This window comes from Mustela lutreola, chromosome 12, assembly GCF_030435805.1.
Source record: "Mustela lutreola isolate mMusLut2 chromosome 12, mMusLut2.pri, whole genome shotgun sequence".
In the NCBI taxonomy this organism is placed as follows: domain Eukaryota; kingdom Metazoa; phylum Chordata; class Mammalia; order Carnivora; family Mustelidae; genus Mustela; species Mustela lutreola.
In genome coordinates this window covers 55,003,277-55,021,148 of record NC_081301.1, presented here as the reverse complement: position 1 = coordinate 55,021,148, position 17,872 = coordinate 55,003,277, and the positions used below count along the sequence as shown (strand labels likewise).

Here is a 17,872-nt window from a genome sequence, read left to right as displayed (position 1 = left end):
AGACAGGAGACAATTACTTCTGCAGGCTTTGCCCTTCTGGGGCTGAATACCCAACACTGTTTCCCCAGACACTTGTGTTTTGATTTGGTGCAGAGTGAAAACACTGAACTCTGAGCCCAGGGACGTGCACTGAAAAACTGCCAAGCCTAGAAAGCTATACGTATTTTGTCTATATTTTCCACATTTTCTTTTATCAATACCAAATGTTCAATAGTAAGACTTTTGTGTTTCTTTAATGTTTACATTAATAAAATTAAAATGGGGTTTTTGAGTATTTTCATTCTGGTTAGAGCTAGCAACCATTTTCACTATAGTTTCTACCCAGGAAAATGTAAAGCAAAAGAGAGAAAAAGGAGACTTTGCCATGGTTATGAAATGTATACATGAGAGCCGTGCTTGCCACCAGGCATTTAGGATCATGACTGTGACATCAAGGTAAGGCCACACTATCATTTTAATGATTATCAACATTAGGGCTTTTCTGAGGCAAAGCATTCATGTTTGATGAGTTTCGACTGTCACTGTGCATCTCTCTACACCACACTCTTTCCACAGAATCAGTCACATTTAAGACACAGAAAACTGCATTTTTAGGGTGAGCAGAGCTCTGTTCTCATTTACTTCCTGTCTAGCTATAGGAAGTTGGATATGCCACATAACGTTGTCTAATCCTCAATTTTCTTATATAAAAAATTAGTAATAACACAGCTGACCCTTGAACAATACAGGAGTTGGGTGCTGATCCCTCTGTACATGAAAATCCATGCATAATTTCTGACTCCTCAAAAAATGAACTATTGAGAGCCTTGTTGACTGAAAGTGTTATCAATAAAAACGGCTGAATAACACATTTTGTATGTTATGTGGAGTATATACCGTATTCTTCCAATGAAGCTAGAGAAAAGAAAATGTTATTAAGAAAATCATAAGGAAGAGAAAATATATTTGCGGTCCTACACTGCATTTATCAGAAATCTCCACTTAGAAGTGGACCCACACAGTTCAAACCATGTTGTTCTTGCCCGACCATGAGATTGCTGTGTGGATCAGGTGTAGTAAGAAAGGGACTGGAAACCTGATGTGCTATATATAGTGTTGTTATTACACATACCTTCCTTCTTAATTACCCTACAGGAAATAATCAAATATATTTCAGATACATTTTCTAAACTTGCCAGGATTTTGAGACCAAGTCCCAATCTAGCTGGTGAAAGAATCAGGCTTAATGAAGGAAGGTGAATGTGCTACCAAAAAGACAAATACATCTAATTTAGCTAAACAGTCTCTTTGGATTTTCTATACCAATGGTCTTTCCTAGTATCACAAAGAAATACTTGTTTGAATACATTTACAATGACTGTATGTATTCAACTCTGAGATCTGATTCTATCATTGCCTATTCTCTTATCTGCAGTCAGAAAAGTACCTTAGTGGTCTAGAGGGCATTTCCTGGTTGTTTACTTAACAATGTTATCATATTCCTCCCTACAGGCTCATAGATTTTTGTCAGAATATCCCACCCCCTCCCCCTGCTGCCTCAAACAACATATAAGAGAATGCTCTCTCTCTTGCTCGATCTCTCTCTGCCCATGTTTTGGGTGGTGATTTTATTTTATTTTATTTTTTTTAAGATTTTATTTATTCATTTGACAGAGAGAAATCATGAGAAGACGGAGAGGCAGGCAGAGAGAGAGAGAGGGAAGCAGGCTCCCTGCTGAACAGAGAGCCCGATGCGGGACTCAATCCCAGGATCCCGAGATCATGACCTGAGCGGAAGGCAGCGGCTTAACCCACTGAGCCACCCAGGCGCCCTGGGTGGTGATTTTAAAATACGCTCACAAACTCCTTCAAAAAGGGGATCCTGAACGTGTGATGGACTTGGGTTACTTGACTATAAAATACAGAATAAAGCAGAAGGAATGGTGCATATTTCCAAAGGCATCAGAGCTCTGTCGTTGCTCTCTCTTGGATCCCGTGCTCTGAGGGAAGCCAGGCCCATGTTAGGAGGACATGAAAGCAGCACCACAGAGAGCCAATGCGGCTTCCTCCCAGTGCTCATTTAAGTCAGCCATCCCAGATGTGGCTCTTCCGGCCTGGGCCAAGCATTCCTATGACCCCAGTCCTAGCTGGCACTTTGCTGTCAAACTGTACAGAGCCTGACCAGACCACCCAGCTGAATGGCTCCCAGATCCCTGACCCACAGAAACAGAGATAATAAATGTCTATTGTTTTAAGATTCTAAGTTTTGTGGTAATTTGTGGATGTAATAGTGGATAAATAACTCCAAGGACTGAGTCTGAATGACTTGGTTCAACAGTATAGTTCTATTCCCATGGCCACAGTCCCAAGCTCAGGAGCTGGTGTGGGAACAGAGCTGACTCAACTAGCATGGGTTTCAGGACTTTTGCTCAGAATGACGGCATAGCCACTTTCCCCCCAAGCCCCTGACCACAGGTGAGAGAAGCAGCACATGGCTGGAAGACATTCTAAGACAGAGGAAGACCAGCCCTGGGATATAGCTGACCACTGGCTCTTGATGACACTACAGAGCCACAGATCAACTATCCTGGAAGATCGCTGCCCAGGAACCTGAGCCCACAAATCCCCTCTTTCACTAAGCCTATAGGAGAAAGGTTTTTTGTTATTAGCAACAGGCAGCGTCATAAGAGTTATGCATCTGTATATATAATATGCCCCAGTCCCACTTAAAATACTACAAAAATAAACATATCCATAAACACATCTAAAGACAATCAACTGGCATCAGAAGAGTAGGATGAACTACAAATAAGGGTAACGGGGTGTGAGTGTGGTTTCCCAGCTGAATGCTTAGCTCTTCACCTCACTGCTGCCACAGGACATACAGCCCATAACAGGGAAAGGTCTGAGAGACACTGTTCTGAGCCAATTATTAAAACACCACCATAGAAAGAAGGTGAAACAAATTAAGGAAACTTTGTTATGGAGTAACAGTTGTATCATTCAATAGCCAGAAGAGAGTGAACAAGAATTAAAAGTAGAACGAAGCCAAACCACCATTATTATCAGGAGATTTATTTTGAAATTTGGAAGACTCCCCAAAAATTCAGAAAAAAACTTCTTAATGCTATTTGAAGACATTCACCCTATAAAACTCATATGGACTTGAAATGGATCTCTAAAAATCGTGCAAGGTTGCTTCGAGGTACAGGTACTTTCCTAGGACAAAACTGCTTAAAAACCAATCTTGAATCAAAAATCCTTTATCTGTAAAGTGAATAAGCATTTCAGTCAGTCACTAAGGGTTCAGATTATAAACACTATAAATGTGCTGCTTATATTTCTATTTTCCCACTTAAAAAAGATTAAAAAGAAAAGAAAATAATCAGGGTGTCTGGTGGCTCAGTGAGTTAAGCGTCTGACTCTTGATTTCAGCTGAAGTGTTGATCTCAGAGTCATGAGATCAGGTCCGGGGTGGGCTCCAAACTGGGCGTGGGGCCTGCTTAAGATTCTCTCTCTGCCTTTCCCTCTGGTCCACTCTACCCCACCCCCAACCCAGCTGTGTGTTCTCTCTCATTAAAAAAAAAAAAGAAAAAGAAAAAGAGAGTTTCTAAGGAGTCAAAACAGAATTAGAAACGGCCTGTTGCTACCATTTCTGTACTGAAACTGTTATGAAAGCCATTCTCTCCTTCCTGACTCTCCTGTACTAGACCTCTTTCCCAGCGCACAGCAGCATGTGAGCCGCCATCCATTCTTCCCTCCTGCACACTTATATGAACTATGCCACCCATACTATATGAGATAATGGGAGAAAAAGTAACAGGTTCTTCTTTTTCAACCTGTTTGAGATATAGATGTATAAAAAATTTATCCACATGAATGCTTATACATGAGACATGTTTGAGCCAGGCACAGCTAAACGACAAATAAATGAGGACATTATCAGTAAGCATTCTATAGGCCAGAATACCGAAGGAGTATTTCCAAATAAACAGACATGAGATTAAGCTAGATCTTCAGTCATACAGGACTTAGATAATCTAAAAGAAAGCAGAAGGGCATCCCAAGTTGTATAAGCACAGGTAAGGAGGGACGAATTCTTAAAATAAATGGCCGTGGGCGCTTGAAACATTCAGTCTGAATGAAGTTGAAGATTCTTATAAGAAACACACTGGTGTTTCGGAAAGGTAAATAGGCCCCAGGCGCAAGCTGAAACAAGGAATGGAAAATGGGACTTGGAGGTGTAAGACCAGAGTTTAAGTTCTAACTATCATTCTGAGCTAGGACTGTTTTAAGTGGGAAAATAAAATGATCTCACAGGTTGCTGAGAAGTAAACAACATAAAGCACGTGAGACTTTGCCATTAAGTTTTTTCAAATAATCATAATTTTTAAAAATACAAGGTAGTATAAATGACAAAAAGTTGCAGATGAGGTATAAATGTTAGCAGGCTGGTTAATTCTCCCTTCCTCGCCTTCTTGAGTTTTGTCTGCACAGTCGACTAATAATGGATTCAGCGCGGACAGGTTTATCTAGTATGCGGAGTTTTTTAACCTGTCATTTTTAGCAAGGGCTTGTCCAAGGATGTTTTTAAGCACACATTCTGTGCAGCATTCAGAAACTCATGGTTTCCGACTTCATAACGACTTGAATAGAGCAAAGCATAGGCTGTCGTTATGCCAACTACTTACAAGCGACTCATTTAATCTTTACAGTTATGTCAAAGGTAATATTATCATCTCCAGTTTACTGGTGAGAAAACTGAGGCAAAGGAAGATCACATAATATGTCAGGTATGTACTTGATGAAGCAAGGACTGAACCCGGATTCTGGAGCCAAGGCTCGTAAACACCGTGCTGCCCTGCCTCACTGCTGGGCGGGCAGTGGCCCGCGGACCCCTTCTCTTCTGGTGGCCTGCGATAAATATAGCCCGGCTCCATGTCAACCGCTAGCTCACCTTCCTCTTCTTCCTGTGCCCTTTGCTGCTCTCTCTGCGAATATTCTCCCGCGTGTGTCCACCGCCTGCCCCTGCCTGCATTCCAACAGGAGCCTGCAGCACCTCAAAGCATTTGCAGGTTTCTGTTCAGCAAACCACCTCTTCGACGTGGTCGACTCTTCGAAGTGGTCATTTGAGCCTCATGTTCAGATCTTTTCACTGATGCTTATCAGTGAAGCTTTCAGAAATGTGAACTTTCAGTTTTATGAAGGGCAAAGACTATAATTTGTTTCTTTCTTCTTTATATTTCCTCCAGAGCAGGCCCTTAGTAAATGTATCAAAGGAGAGGGGCATCTGGGCGGCTCAGCCAGTTAAGCCTCTGCTTTGAGCTCAGGTCATGATCCCTTAGTCCCAGGACTGAGTCCTGCACTGGGCTCTCTGCTCAGTGGGGAGCCTGCTTCTGTTTTGTCCTTCACCCCATTCTCATGCTCTCTCTCTCACTCTCACAAATGGATAAATAAAATCTTAAAAAAAAAAAAAAAAGGAGAGACACTGCTAAATGTCATACCTTGGGATAATCACAAAGGCAGGAAAAGCTTAATCTCTGCTCAAGTATCAATTAATACAGTAATTCTCAAACGTTTGTGAGCATGGAATCACTCAGAAGGCTTATAAAAACGCAAACTGTGGGTCCACCCCCAGAATTTCTCATTCAGTAGGTATGGATGGACCAAATGTCTGCAATTCTAGCAAGATCCCAGGTGATGCTGATGCCGCTGGTCCAGAGACCACACTTCTGAGAACCAGAGAATCAGATTACTGGTGTAAAAATTCAACTCAAAGCACATTTACCTTGGGAAGCTCCAGATGTTGCACATTTTTAAGTGAACAGAGGTCCACAGCTGCATCGGAAGTAGCACCACTTGGCTCAGGCTGACAGAGGGAAGGAAACGGCAAAACAGGCAACTGAGGTGACGCATTCTTGTTTGCTTAATAAGGGTCACTTGCATCAAAATTATTTCACGCGTTATAATTAATCATTATTAATACTTCATATTTATGAACATTATATTCTCTTCAAAAGACTAATAAGGTATGATTACACAAAAATTACTTTCGAGCACAAAGACACAAAGCGGTTCTCCAGAGGGCCTGGATTTATTCTCTAGTGAATTGCAGTGGCGGCCCGGCTACCCAGCAGTGGGACTCACTAGCACACAGGACTCAAGCAGAGGCACCATCCGCTGTTCTTCCCTGTTAGTCATCAAGGGAATTTAGGAGCTATTAAATGTTTTACTTGAAAATTATTAAAACATTCTATTTTCTTAAAGGCTGTATCTGTGGTACAATTTATATGAAAATAAAATTTTCTCCTTTATAATCTTGAAAAATCACCTGACTCAGTTCACTGTTATGAATGATTTCTCAGTTCACCGGAACAAGTGATGTTCATCATGTAGAGACAACCCAGTGCCCACACGCTCCTTCTGGGGGAGCGTTTCCTCTCGCACTGTAATCATGGCTCCTCTGTCAGCTTTTCATTCTCTTTGCCTCCTTTTATTCATCCGTAACAAGTATCTCGGGTTTTTGCACATCAGAAGTCCCACCAAAAAAAACCTCTAAATTCTATGTTACCCTCTAGCCACTGCCTTTTCTTTTCTAATTTTTTTAATCCATCATTTGCTTTCTCAAAAATACTAGTGATCAGCTAATTGCCAAGTCCAATGGACTCTATTCATCTCCTTACTTGACCTCTCCTCAGCATTCAAGATTGTAGAATATATCCTTCTTCTTGAAATGTGTCCTCCTCAGCTCTACGCAATGCGCTTGCCTGGTCCTTTCTCGTTACCTCTGGCCACTCTTTGTTAGGCTTCCTCCTTGTTTTATTAAAGAATTCTGACCTTAGCCCCCTTCTTCTAAGTATTCTCTGTACAGAAGAGCTCCTATGGCCACCAGATAACTGTGCACCTATGGGAATTCATCTCTAAACTCTAGACCAAAAGTTCCAATGTACATCTATCTCTACCAGGCTTTTCAACAGGCACTTCACCCGAAAACTGCCTCAAATAGAACATTTTCTATTTTTACAAATATGTTTTTAAATTTCTTTCTATTTTGGTAAAAGTCAGCCATCCACCAAGTCACCACGTTAGCCATCCGGAAGCCGTGTACATCTTGTCTGTTGCATTCACCAGCCTAATCCCAGCCCAAAAAGAAGTACCTGGTATAAGGCAGACAATCTGTAAACACTTGTTGGATAGATACACCACTGGCTGTTCCTCACTGTACACTTAGTTAGGGATGAGATAATGCTAAGTTGGATCCTAAACTACTGAAACTTCTGACATAATCATTTTCTTCCTTCCTTCTTCTCTCTCTCTCTCCTTCCTTCCTTCCCTTCCTTTCTCTTTCTTTCCCTCTTTTCTTTATTTTCTTTTCTTCCTTTCTTTTCTTTCTTTTTTTCTCTTTCTTCCTCCCTCCCTCCCTCTCTTTCTTTCTTTCTTTCCTTGCATTAGTTCAGGCCTTCATTATCTTTCTCCTGAACTATTCCTCTAATTTTCTTATTCCCTTTACCTTAACTTCTCTTCCTTGAAACCTGATTCTTTCTCTGTACCATTTCCAGAGAAGTACTTAAAAAATACAATTCTTACTCTTTTGAGTTCCCTAAGGCATCAAAGATGAAGTCCGCATCACAGTTCTCATGATGACCCTATCCCAGTGACCTTTTCCTCACCACCTCCCCAACGCCCATCTCACCCTCCCCACTATTCAATGCTGCCCTGCAATTCTCATTCCCTGAATCTGCCAGAGCCTGCATGCCATTTCTTAGTCTAGGCCCCCTGCCTGGAATGTTTTTGTCCCCCCTCCCCATGTCTTCTACTTCCAACACATACTTCACATGTCACCTCACCTAGAGAGTCATTGTCATGATCTCTGCAGAACGAGACTTGACAACTTTTTCTACCTTCATTATCCCTATGTAGACCCTTCATGGAAGTGCTGTGTTTATTTACATGAGTGTTTCTTGTACTGGGCCCCTTCAGGGCCAAGACCACGAGTCATTTAACATTCCTGTAAGGGATCAATACTTGTTTTCTGAATTAATACATAGCATATCAATAAAATCTTCCCAGAGAAACAAACACAAGATACATACCTCCTTATTCTGAGACTGCTCTGAGGTAGAAGGCAAAGGTTCTACTGTATTTCCAAGACATACAGCCATCTGACTCACTGCATCTTTATTTCTAAAAGAAAAAGCACTGACCTATCACAACATAATGATTCATAGTATTTTTATTCTTCTCCTTGAAGACTCATCAGGATTATTAGAGAAAATTCTGCAAGCCTAAAGACCTGGGACTAAAATACTCAGACATTTAGAAATGTTTCATTTTCATTTAAAAGAACTCTGAATCGAAAGACTAAACAAAGGTATTTAGTAATCTAGAAAAAAGAAAATGCTTACCTGATAAAAACTATTTTTACTTTAGAAGGAGCACATTTAATGATTGAAGAAGCATTCTGATGACTTCTTCCATATAAAATTTGACCATTGATCTGTGAGAAACAAATAGCATTAACTGAGCCTGAAATTTGGAATTAGTTAACCCTTTATTACCCTATCTAGCTAATAGAAAGGTCATTTTTTCTCCTTCTTTTGAAATATTACATGTATTTTCCTTCCCAGAACAGGAACCTGACTTTGATGGTGAAAAGACAAGCCCATGTTTAAAGCCAACATTAAAATGACACGCAGGTGGTCTGATCTCCACAGACGACAGCGGTACCACCTGGACTGACTATAGAAAAATAGAAAGTGAAATTACTGACAGGCACCGGGCTTCCAGCATGTTCTGCACAAAGCAAAGCCTCTCCTAGAGGCACTAATGACCTGCATAGATCATCCTGGGAAGCCCCCTATGGTTGTAGGTCTTAGTTAATCTCAAAACTCAGACTGTGGGACTAGGCCACAGGGAGGAGCACCACAGGCAGATTCGGGATTTGGGAAGCAGAAAGTACCTACTGGAAACTGCCAGTTATCTAGTCATTCAGCCACTGCTGACTGAACCTTCCCAGGCAATAAAGAAACAAGAGTGCAAGGAAGAGTATTAAGGCAATATATAGGCACGAGGATCCCAGCTTCCGGAAGGCAAGGACAAACGAAACAGGCAAATGCAATTCTAAACACTAGAAAGTATGATCCAGAAATTTATTCTGTTTGGGCGGCTGAGTTACTGTTTTCGTTACTTAGCCTTAACCTTGACCCCACTGCACGCCACATGCATCACATCTACCATTAGGAATTCAACTTCCAGAATGTCCAGTGGCTCAATCTCATTACCAATTTGGCTTTTCAAAAGCTCCTAATAAAAATGCAGCACACAAGAAAATGTTTTTGAAGTGTGATCTTTATTACTATCTTGGGGCAAAAATTGTTTCTGTTGCTACCCACTCGCAACCTTTTAATGGAAGTTAATGGGAACACGGACTCTACTTAGCAGAGATTTGGTTTACAGCCAAATTTGCTGCAGTGCCTCTATTTTATTAGGCAAGCAGTTGTTTTCTCCGTCACCATATGAGGCCCCGGTGGATTTTCTGGGAACTGAGGATTCCAGTGTACTAGTTCAGCAAGAGTAAACTCTGCATCCTCTGTAAGAACATACCTCCAGAAGCTCATCTGCAGTCTGCAGTCGACCGTCTTTGCCAGCTGCTCCATTTGGGTCAATCCCCACCACAAAGACACTCATCCTGGATCGGTCTTTGTTCCCAGCCAGACTGAGACCCAAACCACTACGACCTTTCTCTAGTTCAATCATGTGTAGCTCTCCTGCTAGGGTTCCGTAACGCTCTCTGATATTTTCTACACACAACAACAAAATTAAGAGGTATGAAGTTAATTTACAGCTGATGTTTTACTATGGAAGGTTATTTAGCTTCAAAAGGGCATTACTTGGACCAAAATGTAAATCCTTGGCAGCTAAGAAAAGCTAAATAAGCTGGCCATCTAGGTGTTAAGACTGGTTTCCCGGAGTATCCAAACTCTGAGGAATTTCTCTGCATCCAGCGGGCAGAGTGTGGAGGAGCTGATCTGACTGATCAGTTCGCCGGGGCGATTCACATTAACAAACTCTCAAAAGACTCTGATTAAAACAGAATGCCACTTTATTGTTTGCAGAGGAGAACAGAGCATTCAGAGGATTTATCTTCACTGACCAGTGCAAGCTTTGCGCTCACAGCAAAACTGGCGTGCATGTCCCGTCGTGTGGGGCAGCTGCTTGGTACACAGATCCAGAACATAGGGAATGCATGTTTTCACTGCACAGAGCTATCAGACCAGGACAAATTGATGTACCTGTCTCAGCTTCAGGATACACGCCCTAATTAGGTAAAACCATTCATCTCTCCCATCCCACATGTTCAAGAGGTAGAATTTATTCTTGAATCTGAGAGGCCAAGGCTACATGGAGGTGCCCTAGGCCACAGGAGCCAGCACTGATTTCCAGCCCTGTAAGTGTGTCATCCTGAAGGCCCAGCCTAGCTGGGCCCAGTCAACCACAACACATGACACCATAAGAAATTGCTCCCTTATGGCATTAGATTTTGGGTGGCTTGTGATATGATATTCTGTCTCATGTTTTCCTCAGAGTATATTCTGGTCACCTTAATAGATTAGCAATATATTCTTATTTTATTGAAAATAGAAAACCACAAACTTCACAAATCATCTCTTAGAAAATGTTACTAGGCAGCTGATGTCTTGCATTTCATATTGATTCTTAACTGCATCAACTTTATAAACTTTCATTTCCTGGTTCCTTCTAGAATCTAGCAGCACAATTTTTCACACCCTGTACACTTCCTAAAAGCATACACCATAGCTTTCTTAAAGTATTTATACTTTCAAAAGAAACTTCTTACAGCACTGATACATTGGTAACTTTTCACTAAATTTTTAACATTTCCTTGTAAAAAGGCTTATTTTATTAGAAAAAAGAGACACCCCAATGATCCTAATAACAGCTGCCCTTGAATGCTTCCTGTGCGTCAGACATTTCAAAGTTAATGTTACCAACCTCGGGTAAGGACCACATTTTCAGAAGAAGGGTGGCCAAGAGGCAAAGACTTTGAGGCAGTTATACAACTAGCTGAATGCCTCAATGCCGTCTCCACAATGATTCTGTGTTACCAACTTAGTATAGAAAATGCCAGAGTTCAAGGCAAGACACCAACAGCAACCAGATTTTATAATGAGGACTCTGAGGTCTGGGAGTGGCAAGAACTTGTTTGAGATCCTCAGGGGCAGATCCTGTAGCAGCTTCTGAGAGGGCCCTGCCCTCTTTAATGTTCACACAAAGGGCAGAGTAGGCTTTAGAAGGGAGAGTCACTTAAAGGAAAGGAAGGACATTATTTCATGCCTTGGGAATGCGTGCTGTATTCAGGCAAAACAAACAGTATTTTTTTCTAAACAAAATTGCAGCACGTATAAATAAAGCTGAAACATGCTTATCCATCCAGGACATAAGCTTCAAGAAACCCAGAGCTATTTCAATGTCTCTTATAACTCAATGCATCACAAAAGACAACTTACTCCAGCTGTAACCAAACTCATCCTCTTTGTCCACGTCTTCGGAGAGTTTGCCGGCAGATGACTGTGTATTATCACTGCTCATTTCTGCAAATGCTGAAGAAAGGGGCGGAGGCACATTGCACAAAGGAGCCTTTTCTGGCTCAGATTCGGACTGACTGGGTGCCTGTGGAAACAAGAAGAATGCAGTGCGTATGCGTAGTCCAAGGAAGAAAATCTTCAGTAAAAGAAATAAAATTACAATTGACAAAAACTGGCTTTAAAATATCTGACACATAAAAAAAAATAAATAAAATAAAATATTTGACACATAAATAACAGAAAAAAAAATATATATATATAATGGTAGACAGGACTCAGGTAAAGTCTAAATACACTAAACAAAATATATGTTTAGAGGTTAATTTGTTAAACTGTTATTTGGTATTTGGGGCCAATGAACTCTTCAATTTGAAGGCTTAAGTAACTTTAGAAAAAATTGTACAAACTCTCCCTTTTGGGAAAAAACTCTCCCTTTTGGGAAAAAAAAATCTCCCATTCAAAGTCTTCATAAATATTCAGGGGTCTGGGTAAGATTTTGTGGGCCTAGAGAAGTCTTCCAAGAAATAAGAACAAAACTAACAAATAAGTTAATCAAGCAATTAAAGTCCAGAGGTCACTCATCAGACTATATATATATATATATATATACAAATAATTCTTCACTGCTACCTGAATCCGCTCTCCAAATGACTCTCTTAACAAAGCCATGAGAATGAGCATTTTACATGCAAGTTCATCTACCACGGGAGCCAGTTAGTGAGCACAGAACACCCAGACTCAGATCGGAGGGGCTGGCTTTAAGTGACACCACCATCCTTCCCTTGCCAGGGTGACTTGAAAGGTAAATGAGAAAACAGGAGAGACCACTGCACACAAACCCAAAGTGTGGCACACTTGCTGTCACTGAGGGCTATGGGCCCTATTTCAAAAAAGGGATTTCATATCAAGTTCTTCTATTACAGACTGTCGAATAGAATATTAGAGTTCTAAAGGCCAGTAAGTCATTGAGTTCATTTTATTCATTTTGCACGTGAAAAACTTGAGGCCATGAGAAGATTTTGTTCAAAATTACACTGGTACTAGATTTCTTTTGCCTTAATTCTTAATCCAATGCGCTTTCCATTACACCATGCTCTCTCCTCCAATTTCCATAGTAAGACGGTACCAAATTCAACAGAGATAGCCAACTTAAGTTCTAACCATGGTAGGAAGCTATCCTTGAAGCCTTGATCCTACATTTTTCCTATCCTTCTTTATTTTACCTTTCATTCATATAAAATACCTCTGATATACCTCATTTTGTTTTACAAGTGTGGATGTGGAAAAAGACTACAATTTAAAAAAACCTCCAGGGGTGCCTGGGTCTCTGCCTTCAGCTCAGGTCATGATGGGACTGAGCCCCACATGGGCTCCCTGCTGAGTGGGGAGCCTGCTTCTCACCCTCCCTCTCTCGCCTCCCTCTGCTCTCTCCAATAAACAAATAAAATCTTTTTAAAACTTAAAAATAAACAAACTTCCTATAGAACACATCAAATGGCAACCATGAACAAATATTTAGGAATTACTAATTAGTGTCAAGAATCAGAATACCACAAAATATACCTAATACTAAAATGATATAACACTGAATGTGATCTTTCTTCAGGATTCTAGGCTGCCCCAAAATGAATATAATAAACATCAAGTACTGTTTTTCTAGTAAAGTAAAGGAGAGCTGAATGGCAGAGACTTACAGGCAACAGATTTTCAAGTTACAGAATCTACTGTGTTAAAATGTTTGGTTTATACACAACTGGCCACACAGACAAAAAGTACCAGTGCAAACGAAACCCTGTCATCTTCCTAAGTGCTGTCCCATAAAACTCCAGGTCAACAAAGTACAAATGAAATGACCAAAAAACAAGAAACCTCATTAGATCCAATCCAGGTTTATTTAACATATGAAGGTTGGGGCAGAGGGAAATATATAATTTACAGTTTTTCTGGTTAAAATAAAAAAAAAAACTTAGCTATAGTAACAGATTAGCAAGTATAAATTAAGCCCATTTGATTTTTAAAAAAGGGAACAAAAACTGATTTAAACTTCCCATAATTTTAATAAATTTATGGATGCAAATGAAATAGATCTCACTTCGTAACTTTCCTGAGCTTCCATTTACCTTAAAAAAACAAAAAACAAAAAACAAAACAAACAAACAAAAAAAAAACAAAACACAAAATCTGCCAGTCTAAAAAGTCACTCAAGACTTTACTTAGGCACAACATTTTCATTCTGTGAATAAACTAAAATGGCATCCTAACATTACTGATAAATTATAAAGCAAATACAAGCTTGTATTTACAAAAACGGGTAATTAGATATAACCTTTCATTCTCAATGAGATCGGTGTAATTAGATTATTGTTGACACTTCTTAATCAAAAACCAATGTACTATATGTTGGCTAATTGAAAATAAAAAATAAAAAACTGTCACATAAAAAAAGGCTTATTAATAAAAATACAACTCTTTAAGATCATTTAGCCTTCATCGGGGGGAAAAAAAAAGGTAAAGTGTGCTTGAAATCACTCCATGCAATGTACGCACACAAGTATAACACACACACAGCACGCAGTAACACACCTACTTATTCACAAAAATTTCACACTGAGACAAACCTTAAATGGTGTGGGAGCAAAAGGGTTAGTTGGGGAACAACGGAAGGTAACTCTACTTGAATTCTGTAATTCCTACAGTAACAGAAAACATACTCCTTCAGGTACAGCATCTTTGGTTATCCGTACTATAGCAACATGAAAAGCCAATGAAAAGTCATAAAATGTTTCCTGAAATTGTTGAAAGCTTCCTTCCTTATCATGATCAAATTATAATGCACAAGTTCTTGTAAGTTTTTGTTTTAGTTTTGGGTTTGGAATTCCAACAGAATATGAGAATATCCACGTCTAGGCTTATGAGCATTGAAACAGTGACATGCTTCCTGATTCAGGCACTTGCACGGACACATTTTATGAACATTCAACACACTCCCGCATATACCCAGTTATCTATGGAGTGACTAACACAAACAAGGGCTTTTAGGACCACCTTGTATAAGTCTGAGAAGGACTTAAACAAATACAAGGCTTTCAATAAATTTTGTGTGAAAGTAGTTCATACATTTGGCAATTAGCAAAAATTTAAATATCAGAAAATTAAATTCACAACAAAACAGAGGAAAGGCACTGGACTCACGATTCTCCCCTACTGTTCAAGAGGGCCATCTAATTTCAGCTATAAAAATGAATATGCTCTGGCAAAAAAAAAATGTGCTTAAGAAAGGATTTGCATGCCCACTCCAAACACACGGTTTGGTTTTGTTTTGTTCCCTGCCCAAATTTAGTAAACAGTGAACTAGGACAAAGGCATAGTAACAAAGAATGAAACGTTTGCAAAAGGCAATGGCAAGACAATGGCATTATCCAACCTTGTCGGCGTTGAACTGTAGAGAATCAGCAAATGGGTTAGTGCTGCTGAAGTTGTACTTAGGGTAAAGGTTGTGCGGCAAGGAAGACAAAGGGGATTTCTAAAAGGAAACAAGAGGCGCTGAGCGCAAAAGAAATGTACTTAACACAACTCAGTTTTAAGAACAAAGTACTGATTGAAATCACGGTGTAAAACTAGATCCTGTCAGATCTAGTCACTGATTAATAACAACGTCATATTCAACAGTCAAGAACTAAAGGTTTACCTCTAGTGTCCTGAATCTATACCCAAATCTCAAACTGGCCACCAAGGAAATGAATTCATGAAACTGATACTAAATTTCTTTTATTTTCACTATCACAGAGAGATGCACATAAACTTTGCCCACTTTATATATTTATCTATGTCCCATGCATATCAGTGAGCAGCTATCAAAATTAAAACCACAACTGTTTTTTTGTTTACATTTAAAATTATGCGCTTTTTTTTGTAAAATAAAAGGATGGTCTGTTTCAGAATGCAAATTAAACATTTGTTTGCTAATTCACTGGTAACCCTCATGACTTTTTTTATCTTGTTTCCCAGGAAGGAAAATTTTCATACTTAAACTAGAGATTAAGATGGCTTCAGATCAATAGTAGTTTCTCATTTTAAAAAAATGAAATCAACAACTTTAAAGAAATGAACCACTGTTCAGTGATGTTCTCTATTTCTACGTACTTTTTGTGGAGGTAGAAACACTGATTCTTTAAAAAATTTTCCTATAAAAGTTCCCATGATAGAGGAAATGTATGAGGCTTTGAATATATTTGAAGTCCTGCATTAGAGGGCTTCTCATAGATTTTTGTGGCTTGCTTGATATATGCCCTGAGCTAGGACTATTGGAGTTGAATATACATATTAAAGGCAGGATGACTGCCAGATAGAATTTAGCATTTTCATAGTTTAAAAAAAAAAGAAAAAAAAAAGGAAAAGTAATTTCCTCAACACAATAAATTCTTCTCCTTCTTTTCATACCCGCTATCTTTTCCTTTTATTGACTATATCTTTCAGGGGAAATTGCAGACATTTAAAATTCATTTTGGCTCCAATTAAATGTTTGTGTTACTTCTGTCTATAAAAAAGTCCTACTGGCAAGCATCAAGAGTAGGGAGAGGTTGTCATGTGACACCACCCTGTCTGGGAGAACACTCTGGAAAGACTCTATATCTTCAGTATGCCTGCACTAAAGCTTATGCCACATTACCCTTTCAATCTGCTCTTCTTGCAATGTTTTTCTTACAGAGGGAAGACGGGAAAAAGAAATGGGCACAATGACATTTCTGCTCATCTCAACTTTCTCTCTGCTTTTCAGTTTAAATGTCAACTCCTGCTTTACAAAAGAAAAGATCACAAATGCCAAGGAACACGACCATTTATTAAGGTGGAAAAAAATGACTAGGCAGAGATTAAAAATATATTCTACACAAAATAACTCAATGCTATGGAAGTTGGAAATTATTTCCAAACCTCATACATAGAATTTTTAGGCTTTATATTTTCTTTATAATTCTGTAGAACAATTAAATAAATAGAATGATAATGGCAAGAAATGGAATATTTAGAGAGAGCTCTAGCTTTTTGTTTTGCTTCATAATTTGTTTCAATTTCCAGCTCTTACAGGATTAGAATTTGGCCCTGATAGCAAAGTATAAAAGTACAGCATGAGCATGGCAAATGAAGTGGTAGATCTATTACTATGAAAAGATTTAGAGAAACAGGCCGTATTTCTTATTAAAAAATCAACGATGAAACTCTGTTTATAGTTCTAAGGGCTGATAGGAATGGAAATGTTATTAACTAAGAAGAAACACAGGGAAGACAAAAACATTCTCTGGCCCATATTAATAGGGCCTACCCTTTGGGGAGACAATGTAGTCCAACCAATGGAACAGTCAGTAATAAATCAGGAAGTATAGAATTTATTATTAAATATTCCATTATTATTCTCTGTTCTCTGAAGTTCTGATTCTTGAACAGTCTACGTGTCAAAGAGACTGTCTTTTCAGCCTATGCCTAAGATTTTTTTGAAGTTTAATTCATGTACAAATAAACATTTTCCATTAAGAGATTCTTATGTATTTGTGGTTTTTTTTTTTCTTTAGATTACTAGAGGCATGATTATTTCATAAGGAAGTAAATCACTGAAAATCGAGTAGATCTCATGTTAAATGCAAAATTAATTCTGATTTCTCAAAGCTGAATGCATATTCAGGGGAGGAAAAAATACCTTTCCTCTATTCATCTAAGGTTTCCAGCTGGAAATAAAAAGCTGTAATAAAAAAAAGATTCCAGCTGTAATAAAAAAAAGATTAACAAGAGAAAAGTATATATAAGTATTGATTTATATTAACTTTTATGTGACACAGGGCCTTCATAAGATAGCGAAGACCAGAAGGAATGGTTAAACAGGAATGTTTTGACACTAGGTTTGCTTGAGGGTGGAAAGTGAGTGAAATTTGATAGGACAAGGGTATGAGCTAAGTGGGGAACAGGGGAAAACTTAGCAAGGTGTGTATATTCAGATCCTTCCCAGGGCCCCTGCATTTCTGGAGGTAAGGATGTTCTTTTCTCCAGGTACAGGAAGAGCATCTCTCACATGAGGGTTTTTATGACCTGCATCAGGGGAACAGGCCAGGGTGCCCTTTGTTGGGGCAGTATGCCCTGAGTCCTGGCACATATCACTTGACTAAACATGTCACTCTAGGCAAGATTTCTCCTGGAATAATTGCTATAAAATCAAGTGTCATTATACCTCAGAGAGTAAAATAGGAATATTTTCCAGGTGTGTGAGAAAAATACCTTCTCAGCTCATTAGAAAATAT

The 17,872-nt window shown here is 39.2% G+C and overlaps 1 protein-coding gene across 7 annotated transcripts in view; it reads right to left on the bottom strand.

Annotated features, from left to right (window-relative positions):
- Nucleotides 1-17,872, bottom strand: part of MPDZ (multiple PDZ domain crumbs cell polarity complex component) — a 153,481-nt gene that overhangs the window by 17,514 nt on the left and 118,095 nt on the right. For 5 of the 7 annotated variants that reach the window (XM_059143564.1, XM_059143568.1, XM_059143565.1 and 2 more), the window contains 6 exons: nucleotides 15,010-15,108; nucleotides 11,508-11,670; nucleotides 9,583-9,779; nucleotides 8,385-8,476; nucleotides 8,073-8,163; nucleotides 5,768-5,848 (listed from right to left, as the gene is read on the bottom strand). In XM_059143564.1, the coding sequence (XP_058999547.1) occupies nucleotides 5,768-5,848; nucleotides 8,073-8,163; nucleotides 8,385-8,476; nucleotides 9,583-9,779; nucleotides 11,508-11,670; nucleotides 15,010-15,108 (723 nt within the window). The remainder of the gene's footprint in view (nucleotides 1-5,767; nucleotides 5,849-8,072; nucleotides 8,164-8,384; nucleotides 8,477-9,582; nucleotides 9,780-11,507; nucleotides 11,671-15,009; nucleotides 15,109-17,872) is intronic. The other 2 variants (XM_059143567.1, XM_059143569.1) reach the window with 1 other exon arrangement.